This window comes from Hevea brasiliensis, chromosome 9 (assembly GCF_030052815.1).
Source record: "Hevea brasiliensis isolate MT/VB/25A 57/8 chromosome 9, ASM3005281v1, whole genome shotgun sequence".
NCBI classification, from domain to species: domain Eukaryota; kingdom Viridiplantae; phylum Streptophyta; class Magnoliopsida; order Malpighiales; family Euphorbiaceae; genus Hevea; species Hevea brasiliensis.
In genome coordinates this window covers 17,915,580-17,929,062 of record NC_079501.1, presented here as the reverse complement: position 1 = coordinate 17,929,062, position 13,483 = coordinate 17,915,580, and the positions used below count along the sequence as shown (strand labels likewise).

The window sequence follows — 13,483 nt, the reverse complement described above, 5'->3', positions numbered from 1 at the left end:
TAATGGCGACATTCATGGAATTCTACCATGAACTTCTGCCATTGGCATGGTGTTACGGTGACTGTGCTAGACTTGCAGTCCCTCAAGCTCTCTGGCTCCATATCACCACATGTTGGCAATTTGAGCTTTCTAAGGAATTAAACCTCCAAAACAATAGCTTCACTAAAGCTATCCTCTCCCAAATCGGTCGTTTACACCGTCTGCAGAATTTATTTCTGCAGAACAACTCGTTAACATATCTGGTTGTTCTAACCTTGTTACATTCCAAGTTCAATATAACCAGCTGGAAGGATCAATTCCAATGGAGCTTGGCTTCTTGTCCAAGGTTCAAATCATTGATCTGCAACAATCTGACAGGAACCATCCCTCCATCTGTGGGGAATTGTCATCCCTTCAAGTAATCTCTCATTCTCTAGGCCAATTAATGAATCATACTATATGGGATCTATCCACAAATGGTTTTTCAGGTACCATCCCACAATCCATATTCAATCTTTCTTCTATTGCGGCTATTGATGTAGCTTATAATCAGTTTGAAGGTAGCCTTCCCTCTGAGATAGGCACTACTTTTCCAAATATTCTCCTTCAATAACTTCACGGGTTCAATTCCTATTTCAATATCCAATGCTTCAAACATAGTCAGACTTCAGCTAGGAAACCTACACAAGCTCAAAGGGTTTTCTGTTTCAAAAAACTACCTGGGTAGTGGCGAAGATGATGACCTGAGTTTTCTCCCATCCTTGACAAACGCCACAGATTTAGTAAGATTAGGAATAGAGGAGAACAATTTTGGAGGGAGGTTACCTCAACAAATCTGCAACTTCTCAAGAAACCTCTCAGAAATATATTTCAATGACAATCAAATATATGGAAAAATCCCCAGTGGAATTGAGAACCTCATCAGCTTGACAATTTTCCAATTAAGTGGTAACAAACTTTCAGGCAATATTCCTTCTAATATTGGAAAGCTTCGAAACCTCAGGATATTGTATCTTTTTACCAACAATTTCTCAGGCTACATTCCATCATCTTTAGGAAACCTGACCGAGTTGCTTCAATTCAGCTTGAGAGAAAATAATCTTCATGGCAATATCCCTTCCAGCCTAGGGAAATGCCAAAAACTGCTAGCTTTCGAACTTTCTTTCAACAATCTTAGTGGTACCATACCCCCACAACTTATGAGTCTCTCCTCTTTATCTATACTTGTTGATTTGTCTTATAACCATTTGAATGGTGATCTTCCCATAGAAGTTGGAAAGTTGGGTAGCTTGGGGGTTTTGGATGTTTCTAATAATATGTTGTCGGGTAAGATTCCTGAAAGTCTTGGAAGTTGCAATAGTTTAGAAGTGTTGCACATGGATGGAAACTTTTTCCAAGGGCCCATTCCTTCATCCTTTGAATCATTGAGGGGTCTTTAGATCTTTCCATTTGTCTGGCAAAATTGCAGAGTTTCTGCAAGATTTTAAGTTATTGGCAAAGTTAAATCTATCATACAATGATTTTGAAGGTGAAGTGCCACTAAACGGAGTTTTCAAGAATGCAAGTGCAACATGGATCAAGGGAAATAATAAACTTTGTGGTGGGATTCCTGAATTTCAGCTGCCTATATGCACTTTTGATCATAAGCCGAAGAAGAGAATGAAGACAATAGTGATTTCCATAATCTCTCCACTTCTTGGAGTAACACTTGTATTTGCATGTTTCATTCTTTATCGATCAAGAAAGAAAAGAAGAGACAATAATAGATCAAGCTCTTATGAGAATACACTTTTGAAGGTGTCTTATCATAGTCTCCTAAGAGCAACAAATGAATTCTCTTCAGCAAATTTAATTGGTGCAGGTAGCTTTGGCTCTGTGTATAAAGGAATGCTTGATGAAGAGGGAAGAGCTATTCCTATTGCTGTCAAGGTATTTAACCTTCAGCGTCGAGGTGCTTCTAGGAGTTTCATGGCTGAATGTGAAGCATTGAGGAACATCAGACATCGAAATCTTGTCAAGGTATTAACAGCATGCTCAAGCATTGACCATCATGGCAATGATTTCAAGGCTTTGGTTTATGAATTCATGACCAATGGAAGTTTGGAGGAATGGTTGCATCCTACTCCCACGCCAGATGAAGCAGCAAAAACTTTGAATCTTGTTCAGAGAATAAACATTGCAATTGATATTGCCTCTGCAATAGAGTATCTCCATCTTCACTGTGAAACACCAATAATTCATTGTGATCTCAAGCCAAGTAACATTCTCCTTGATGATGAAATGATTGGGCGTGTCAGTGATTTTGGGTTAGCAAAGTTCTTTTCTGGAAACCCTTCAAAACAAGTCAAGTTCTTTCGTGTAAGAGGAACAATCTAAATAAACTTTCTTTATATTTTATTTATTTCTTATTCTCTTTTTTATTCTTAATTTTATAAAAATATGCAAGTAAAATGCATTGATAGCTTATCTTTATTAATATCTACAATTTCACTTCTTTTTTACTAATAATACAAAAAAGTTATATATTTGACAAATTTTTGTGCATTTCTATGCATAGAGTATGAATATCAACTTACGGTGATGTATATGGTTATGGCATAATCTTATTGAAAATGTTCACAGCGAAGAAACCTACTGATAGCATATTTATGGAAGGTTTGAACCTTCATAATTTTGTCAAAATAGCTTTACCTGAAAGAGTCTCAGATATTGTAGATCCAATTCTTCTTGAAGGAAGTTCCATGACCCTAGGCAACTCAATTTCAAACCATAATCACAATTTTAGTAGCATTCAGAATAACATAATTCTTGAGTGCTTGATTTCAATATTTGAAATTGGAATATCTTGTGAGTTACCAAGAGAACGAATGAATATCAATGATGTTGTTGCTCAACTTAGTTCAACAAAAAAGAAACTTCATAAAGCTCGAGTGCATTAAGAGAAAGGGAATACATTTGACGAAGCAGGTAATCATTTTGTCATCTATCTTCAAATCTAAGTATATATGAAGTCACACACTTATATGTATATTGCTTGCTATTTTTTTCTCTATGTTAAAAATTTAAAATGTTATGATAATTGTTATAAAGTCTTAATATCAACTTAAAATCAAAGATTTAGAACTCTAATTAATTATTCTTAATTCTTTTATTCGAAGGTGCACAAGATGACTCAAGTGGAAAGCATGCAGTACTCCTAATTGACAGAAACTAGCACAAGCATTTATGTTAATAAATAGTGAAGATGATAGTGCGACGGCAAATTGTATTTCCTATTAAGCTTTTGATTGTGTTGTTGTTTCATCTTATGGATAATAGGCCTCTACTAAGCTTTGAAATAATTTTGTATTGGATATTGTTCTTAGTTAATGTCTTTAATTAAACTATCTTTTATAATTGATTTGTGATGCATCTATTTTATATGAATAAAGTGAATTTCTTATAATCATCATATTTAAAACTGGTTCAGTCTAAGAATTAATGAAGACAGATAATTAAAGATTTAAAGTTTAGCTGGAGTTGAAACGTAATTGAATTGGCACAATGTTGATCATTGATACTGTTCAATAAGTATTAATTTTTACATCAAGTAATAACTAATAGTCTTTTTATATATTGGCATTAGTATAATAATTTTTTAATATTAATATATTAATTTATATTACATACTATTTAATAATTTTAATTTATATTAAGCAATTAATTTTTTTATAAATTTCCTTAATAAATAAGTACAATTTTTATAAATTAATTTTAATATATTATCATATACCAGAAATATATCATTTTTTTCAATTAATATTACTTAATTTTTAATGGATAATATTTTTAAAATTAACTATCCAAAAATATCAATAATAAATTTGTGCCATCAATAACAGCACTTTAGAGCTATCTATTTTATATTTTTTATCATACAGAAAGTTATCACATGTTACTAACTAATGACTATCATGTGTATAAAATGGCATCATTTGATAAAAAAAAAAATTAATAAGAAAATCAAAACTCGATTAATTTGCATGACTCATGATCGGATTTGACGAATTTTATAAATTTTAATGAGTTTTCGTAATTTTCAGTTTTTAAATACTAATAAGAAAACATCCAAACAAAATAATTCATATATATACATTAAATTGTATTTATTGATTATAAGAATAAGATACATCAAAATATAAAAGATTAATATTTTTTTAAAAAATAACTTGGAGAAATTAATTTGTGCATCAAATAACTATAATACTTTTCTTTCTCAATAATAATAATATGATGGGATGGGGTAAACTTAAAAGTGAGGTAGGTGGCTATAGTTTAGTTATAAAATTGAAGGAGAAGTGCATATAGAAGTTGATTCCAAGTATCAGGAACACCAGGTAGACACCAATGGCTGCAATCCATATCGTTGTGGCCTCCATGGCCATAGACGGAGGGATGGCCATCTTTTCTTAGCTGTGAAAGGGCAGTGACGTTAAGCAAGTACACTGGCTTTTGTATACCTCGCAATACTTTCTCTACAACGAGCTCTGCTGGGTGGGGACCCGCCGGATAATTTGGCCCTGAGACTGGCTGCTTTTGCCCTTCGCAGTACCTTGCTTTGTCCTCCCCCAGTCACTTCCACTGTTTTCAAAAAAACATATATAATAATAATAATAATAATATGCTCTTGTAAGAAAGCTTGTTAATGTTATTACTGTTGATCTCCTTTTATTTCATGAAAAGTAATTTATATATAAATGAAAATATTTTTTATAATTTTAAATTATTAGCATGTATTAATATCACACATTCATAAAAACTTTTATATTTTAATAAAATTATTAAAATTATAAAAAATAATTTTAATTATTTTTTATAAAAATAACTTAATTTCTACTTTGATTAAAAAAATAACTTAGTTTTATTGATAAAAATTGTAAAATTTAGAATTTTAATTTGGTTGATTGAATAAAAATTTAATAAAATATTAAAATTAGCCAAATTAAAATCAATAAATTAAATTGTAATTCCACAAAAAGATTTAGCTTTCCTTAATTCCATCATCAAGTAATGAAAATTAATGTAAGGTTTTGGGTAAAATTAATATGATAATGAACTTACTTGTTATGATCGGGTGAAACTCCTTGAAGGAAGACCATGGTTTTTGCAGGATGTACATTGGTGTCAACCCATTTAGCCCAAGTATTCAAAGCCTTCTCATATGCTACCAATCGATCCATGTCTTGGTACACATTGTTCCCCTCTTGGATAAAATTCCATCTAATTAACAATTGAAAAAATAAACTAAATTATATACGAATACTTGACATACAATAATTATAGAAATAATAAGAGCAAAATATAAATGTACGGTTGTTTTCTTCCAGTGTGAAGCCACCAATGCCAAGTATTGAATATCAAAACATCAATTCCTTTCCATAACTTTCCACCTTCAATGGAATCCAGTTTCAGAACAGCACCTTTACTTGTATTCACTGTGTCTACTAGAAATGCATTGCGTGAAAACATCACTTTTGTTTTGTATTCCTGAAAAATAAGATTTTTAACATTTATATATATTAATTATAGGATGAATTACATAAAAATATATATTTTGTGTGGTAAAAATATGATTTAGGCTACTTACGTGCATTAATCCAAATTCATTATACTTAAACTCTAAAAATCATATACATTACTGAAAAGTGACAAAATTTAAATATTATGTACATTAAATAAAAAATATAACTAAATAAAAAATGAAAATTCAAACGTGCATTAGATTTAAATTCATATATAATAGATAAATAATATATATTTAATCATTGAATTAAATAAGAATAGATGATTGCATTTGAGCAATGAATATTTCAATGACAATGATTTTTATCATGTAAAAAATATTACGTGAGCATGCATGTAAAATTATAAAAATGTAGGATTGGAGAGAGAATGGTATTTTCACCGGGAATGTGAAGGTGGAGAGGCCTCCGGTCCTCACGGAGGTATAGCTAGCATTAGGAACAGCCACATGAAGCATACACGTGAGCGATTGCCATTGGTTCAAACTTAGCGAATCTCCTACGAACATTATTCTTTTCCGTCTCACTTTTGATAAGAAATCTCTGCCGTTGAATCTACGTCAATGCCACTACACAGCAAATTCAGACACAAATATAAATTAGTTCAACTTAATAAATAAAATAAAATAAATATTTTTCTCTATATGAAGACTAATGTTTAAGCATTTAAAATCAAGAGATTTTAAATTAAATTCTCACTATTATTTAGTTATTATTTTATTTATATTTAATTGGATTAATTATAAAAAATTAGTGGAATTATTAAATTTTTTTTTTAAATTTGCTTCAAAATGCACTTTAATAGTTTTATGTTTATTTTGTAGTACAAAACTTAAAGGGTTGAAATTTTTATAACCTTTTTCTCTTTATAAATTTATAATATAACAAAAATTTTTTTAAAAAGTGTTTAATAAAACTCATGATTTATCTATTTTGTTTCCATGTATCCAAGTATCTGTCAATCTCTCTCTCCTCCCATTGTAGAGCTCAAATTTTTTCTCCCTTTTTATTCCAATTTTTTTTTAAATTTTAAATTTTATATAAAAAATAAGAATCATCCTAATTTGAATATTGGTTTAAAGCTCAATTACATTGCAAAAAATTAATTTAGTATATTTTTAATTTTTTATTTAATTTAATTTAAAAAATTTAATTTAGTCTAAAAATCAAGAAAATTAAAAAATTGAGCACTTAATTTTTTTTAGCTTAAATAAAAAAATTAAGAAACTTAGTTCCAAAATTAAGAAATTACACTTCTTAATTTTTTATTTAAATCAAGAAATTAAGAAATTTAGTCCATAGATTTTAATTTTTGAGTTAAATTAAATTTAAATTGAAACTTTTGAATTAATTTAGATAAAAAAAATTAAAAAATAAATTAAATTGAACTTTCCAATAAGTATAAGGGCTAAATTGATTGGGAAAGATAGAAGTATCATGACATAGTCGATGTTCCACAACTCTCTCCCACAACTTCATAGTATGGCTCATGAGTTTAATTCCCCTATAGTTTGAGCAACTATATATGTCTCCCTTATTTTTAAAAATAGGTACTAAAATACTTCTCCTCTATTCATCTGGCATTTTCTTTGAGTTTAGAATCTTATTAAATAATTTAGTTAACCATGCCACTCTCATATCTCCCAAACACTTTCACACTTCAATTGGTATTCCATCGAGTCCACAGGCTTTATTCACTTTCATTCTCTTAAGTGCTTCCTTTACTTCTAAAGATCTAATCCTTCTAGAATAATTCACATTATTTTCTATTACTGTGTGGTCTATATTCACGCTATTATCATTTTGACTTGTTGTGAAAACCACACCCACACAAAATAAAGAACACAAAATTTAACGTGGTTCAGCGTAAACCCACTCCACCAATAAATTCACAATCAAGGAAAAATAATTACAACCACTAATTATTTTTCTCACTCTTAAAATCACTCAAATAAAACTCACAGAATTCAACACACCTCTCCACTTTATGGGCTCTCTGCAATACATTCCATATAATAACCAACCAACTATTCATATATATAGGCCACTAAAATGTAGTCCTTTTAGAATTCTAATTATTAAACTTCATAATTTAAATTCTACTAAATTTCCTAAACTAATTATACTTGCTAAATTAATTATACTTCCTAATTTCAATTGGACTTAGACTCTAACAATCTCCACCTCCAAGTCAAATGGAATTAGTCTTCACAATTTCTGCAAAAGTCAATTTTCTCTTGGGTACTTCCTTGGACTCTTGATTGTTGATGTTGCCTCTTGCTTCTACTTGCATTCTTTCAATTAATGTTCTTCCTTCCAATTTGTAGAGATTCTTTATACCAATTTTCTCACCCTTCATGATCACAAGAGCACCTCGGCTAACTCTCATAACTCCACCATGAATCGAACACCCATAACCCAAAGAATCCAATTTACCCAAGGAAATTAAGTTTCTTTCAAATTTACGAACATTTCTCACTTCATCGAACACTTTTACTTAATCACCATGCAGCTTGATTTTCACTCTTCCAATACCTTCAACTTCTATCTTGTTCCCATTAGCTAACTTCACTTTTTCTCCCTTCTTTTTTTCAATCACATCAAACCACTCCTTCTTTGAGCAAATGTGGAATGAGCAAGTAGAATCCATTAACCACTCATCTTGTAATGGATCTTTTGCCTTTTCCTTATCATCATCCACATTCAAACATTCACTATCAATATCATCATCCATTGTAATTGCAGCAGTTCCTTTTTTTTCTTTTCCGCGACTCCTTTTGAATTGTTTAAATTCTACAAGATCTTCTTTCATCTTCATACAATGGTATTGAATGTAGCCCTTCTCATGACAATAGTAGCATTCTCTATCTTCATGGTCTACTCGTGGTCTTGAACTAGATCTACTATTCCTTCTCCAATTATTTCCACGTGAATTGCTTCTACCACGATTAGAACCAGCAACAAAAGCTCCACCTTCATTGCTATTACCTGTCTTCTTGAATTTCTTATCATCCAAGATAACTGCGGTAACCTCCTCCACCTTCAAAGTCTCATTCCCAACTGTTAGAGCTGATACCAAGCTTTTATAAGAGTGTGGGAGAGAGGTTAAAAGCAAGAGGGCTTTATCTTCTTCATCAATCTTCACACCAACACTAGCCAATTGGGTAATTAATTTATTAAAAATATTAAGATGATCTCTCACATCATTACTTTCATCCATTCTGAGTTGGTACAACTCCTTCTTCAAGTACAAACAATTTGTGAGTGATTTTGACATGCACAGGCTCTCCAATTTCTTCCACAAAACAACAGGCGAGGTCTCCTCTAAGACATTGTACTTCACATCTGGGGCTAACGTCAATCTAATAGTACTCACAGCCCTTTGTTGAAGTTCTTCCCATTCATCATCTTTCATGGTCGCTGGTTGCTTCTCGTTCATTGCTTTGATTAATCCTTGTTGCACATGGACATCCTTTACGGTGCTTTGCCACTAACTAAAATTATTTTTCTCATCAAACGGCTCCACCTCAAATTTTGTGCTCACCATCTTTGACATCTCAAACCACAGCTCTGATACCACTTGTTGTGAAAATCACACTCATACAAAATAAAGAACACAAAATTTAACGTGGTTTAGCGTAAACCTACTCCATCAACAAATTCACTATCAAGGAAAAATAATTACAACCACTAATTATTTTTCTCATCCTCAAAATCACTCAAATAAAACTCACAGAATTCAACACACCTCTCCACTTTATGGGCTCTCTGCAATACATTCCATATAATGGCCAACCAACTATTCATATATATAGGCCACTAAAACCTAGTCCTTTTAGAACTCTAATTATTAAACTTTATAATTTAAATTCTACTAAATTTCCTAAACTAATTATACTTGTTAAATTAATTATACTTCCTAATTATAATTGGACTTGGACTCTAATATGACTATTATTAAAGAGATCATCAAAAATATTTCTCTATCTTTCTTAAATGTCCTCATCTTTCACCAACACTTTTCCTTCTTTATCTTTAATGCACCTAACTTGATTAAGATCTTGACATTTCTTTTCTCTCCTCCTTGCTAATATATAAATATCTTTCTCCCATTCTTTAGTTACAAGTTTCTCATATAAATTTTCAAAGGCCTGCACTCTTGCTTTACTAACTGCCTTTTTTACCTCTTTCTTTGCTATCTTGTACTGTTCATATGCCTCATTATTATCACACTTAGGTAATTTCTTATACCATTTCCTCTTTCTCTTCACTGCCTTTTGTACTTTCTCATTCCACCACCATATCTCTTTGAAGGGTGGTCCCTGTCCTTTAGACTCTCCAAATACTTTTCTAGCTACTTCTCTAATCTTTGATGCCATTTGTATCCACATACCATTGGCCTCCATATCCAGCTTCCATGCTTCGGACTCGAGAAGTTCATCTTTAAACTTCACTTGCTTTACTCCTTTAAACTCCCACCACTTTATTCGAGCTACACTATTTCTTCTAACCTTATTTGAATTGTTCCTAAACTTGACATCTAAGACCACTAACCGATATTGACTTGTTAAAGCCTCTCCCGGAATGACCTTGCAATTCTTGCATAGAGCTCTATTTGTCTTCCTGATTAAGAAGAGGACAATTTGGCTTCTATGTTGCCCACTTTTGAAAGTCACTAAATGTGACTCTCTTTTTATAAAGTAGGTATTTGCTAGTATTAGGTCATATGCCATAGCAAAATCCAGAATGCTTTTTCCCTCTTCATTTCGGCTACCAAATCCAAAACCTCCATGAACATTCTCATAACCTTGCCTATCACTTCCTACATGTCCATTCAAATCTTTACCGATGAAAATATTCTCTTCATTCGGTATGCTTTGCATTAGATCATCCATATCTTCCCAAAACCTTTGTTTACTCTCACTATCTAGTCTTATTTGTGGGGCATAAGCACTAACTACATTTATTGTTTCTCCTTCTAGCACTAGCTTCACTAGTATAATCCTATCTCCTACTCTTTTCACAGCTATTACAGCATCTTTCAATGCCCTGTCTATGATTATGCCTACTCCGTTCTTGTTTCTCTCCTTTCTGGTAAACCACAGTTTGTACCCTGAATTACCCACTTCCTTGCTTTTCTCTCCTACCCATTTAATCTCCTGAATGCAAGCAATATTCACCCTTCTCCTTTATATGGTATCCACAAGCTCCATTAGTTTTCCTGTAAGTGATCCAACATTCCAAGTACCAACCCTGATTCTCCTCCTATCATGTTCTTTCCTAATTGATCTCTTTCTATGATATCTTTTATTGTTCTCTATGCCTATCTTGTGTTCTATTCCACTATTTGTTCTACTATCTGTCCTATGGATTAACTTCTTTACCCACACTCATCCATGATATGGAAACCCTTGCTCATTTAACACCACACCAGAGCGCCGGCATGGCGCATCGCTTTCGGTGAATGCCCTACACCCTTGCATATTTCTCACTACACCCGGGCTCCGATGTAGTGCGTCGTAAGTAGAAAACGCTCAACGTTTATATCATTTAAATCCATATCATAAGGGTGTGACGAAATTTTTATGCTGGTTGTCACCTACCACAACCCTCCTTCTTTATCCGAGCTTGGGACCGACTAAGTGTAAACTATTTAAGGCGGAGTTCGTGGGGATAATTCCTCTATCCTTCGGAAATGCAACTTCCCTTCAGAGATTCTATGCCTACGAAAATACTTTGTTTGGTAACATTCCTGCTACTCTATGCCAGTTGATGAATCTTTTTATATTAGCCTTGTCTGACAATCATCTTTCTGGTAATTTCCCAACTTGCATTTTCAAAAGATATAATGAAAGAATTTTAAATAATTAGTATTTTTATATGAGATAAGATTTTAATATTTTAAATTTAAAAATATTTAAATAAAAAATTAATATTTAATATAAATATATATATATATAATAGGTTATTTCACATGACAATTTTTTTAAACACTTTTTTAAGCACGACACATTTTTAAGGCTGAGATTATATATATATATATATATATATATATATATATATATACTATTCAGTTTAGTTTCACTTTATTATTTAAAAAAAATCAAATAGAATTGAAGAGATAGAATTTTAAAAACTGAATCAATTTATTAAAAAAAATTAATTAATTAAGGGCCATTGATGAAGACTGAAGTAAAATTGCATTGTGCCAACATATGACTAGTCATTATCCCATCTAAAACAAATTAATTAAAGGTTTTTTTTTAATTAAAATTTATAAAGAGAACTAGAATTTATAATTTATTATAACTAAATATAAAATTAATAATATATTAAGAGCCTGATTATAATAATAATTTAAATCTTGTTTGGACGATTTAATTTAAATTTCTTTTAGTACAATAGGTCAAAAATTTAAAAATTCCGATTTTTAAAATCAATTTGAGTAAAATGTGTTCATCTAACATGACAAATCATCTGACTTATTTATTGTAAGTCAACAAAATTCACGTGACACATAATTAAATTAAAAAAATTAATTATAATTAAAAAAAAATACTAATCCCTAACCCCTAATCTAACGTGGTATAATTATAATCTCTAGATTAGGGATTAGGGATTTTTCTTTTGCGTTTTACCATTTTTTTTTTTTAAAGGTGTGGCCATAATTAAAAGTTTGGAGCTTGGAAATTCTTTAGCGTGTTTGCTGGGTTTTACTGCTCATGTCTTCTAAGTCTAACGTCAAAGTCTTCCATGTCTTTTGAGTCTTTTCCGCCTAAGTGAGGAATGGCCAACAGTGATTGTGATAGGCACTAATTAAGGTAGAAAATATAAAGGGTGTATTCAATTTTCTAAGAAAATTTTTATTTTTATTTTTTATAAAAAAATATATGAAAAATATATTTACTTATATAAATAATAGAAAATTATTTTATAGTTAAAAATAAAAAAAATTATTAATATCTTTCATAGTTAAAAAATAATTTAAATTATTGTAGAATATATTTAAATTTTTATTTTTATTTTTAAAATTTTAATATATGTTGTTTATTTAGTTTTTAATAATATAATTAACTTTTTTTATTATTGTAAATAATTTTTTTTAAATAATTATTCAATGTTAATTATAAAAAGTATCATTTTTGTTGTAAAAAAATCATTATTTTCCTTTTAGAAAATAATTTGAAAATAAAATTTTTGTAATAAAGAAAAGCAATTGAAAGTTGTTTTCAATATTTTAATTAAATTTTAAAAAAGTAAAAAATTAATTTTTCGGTTTTTCATTTGTGAATATGAAACTGTTTTTTGATATTCTTAAAAAACTTTTTTCAGAAAACTATTCTACAAATGAACAAGTCTTGGGTGACCAAATGGTCCTCCACTTATAGATATGTGGACAATAAGAGGAAGAAAAATAATTAAAAAAAAAAAAAAGATAAAGAGGATTCACACTTTAGAAAAAATTAAAAGAAGGAAAATTTTTCTTGTTATTTTGTCTATAATTAGGACAGAATTTAAAAAAAAAAGTGAAGTAAATTTGCATTTCACATGAAAAATCACAAAATTATCCTTTTAATTTAAGTTTTTCTTTAAGAATATATAAGATAAAATTGTAAATTTATCACAACTTTCTTTCCTTTTTTATTTTTAACTCATTTTAAATAAAAAAAACTTTATTTTTATTTCTTTTATTTTCCTTTAATCTCAATAAAAATAAATAAAATAATAAAAAATATTATTTATTTTCCTCTCTTTATTTTCTTTTCCTTTAAAAAGTTTTTCAAACTCACTGACCTTAACATTTTGTTGCATTTGAAGGAAATGAAAAGAAAGAGGAAAAAAAATTACTTCTTTAAATTATCTTATTTGAATATTAAATAAAAAATAATAAGGGAGAGAAAAATAACAGAAATGAGGTGAAATTTTATTTCTCAATCTTTATA

The 13,483-nt window shown here is 30.0% G+C and overlaps 1 protein-coding gene and 1 pseudogene across 1 annotated transcript; one reads left to right on the top strand and one right to left on the bottom strand.

Moving 5' to 3' along the window:
• The first annotated feature begins 2 nt into the window (after positions 1-2).
• Positions 3-2,355, top strand: LOC131182820 (probable LRR receptor-like serine/threonine-protein kinase At3g47570). The gene is made up of 4 exons (XM_058152146.1): positions 3-384; positions 468-539; positions 640-1,305; positions 1,409-2,355. The coding sequence occupies exons 1-4, from the start codon at positions 3-5 to the stop codon at positions 2,353-2,355; spliced, it is 2,067 nt and encodes a 688-aa protein (XP_058008129.1).
• A 1,870-nt stretch (positions 2,356-4,225) lies between these two features.
• Positions 4,226-6,076, bottom strand: LOC131183149 (protein trichome birefringence-like 43; annotated as a pseudogene).
• Positions 6,077-13,483: the final 7,407 nt, after the last annotated feature.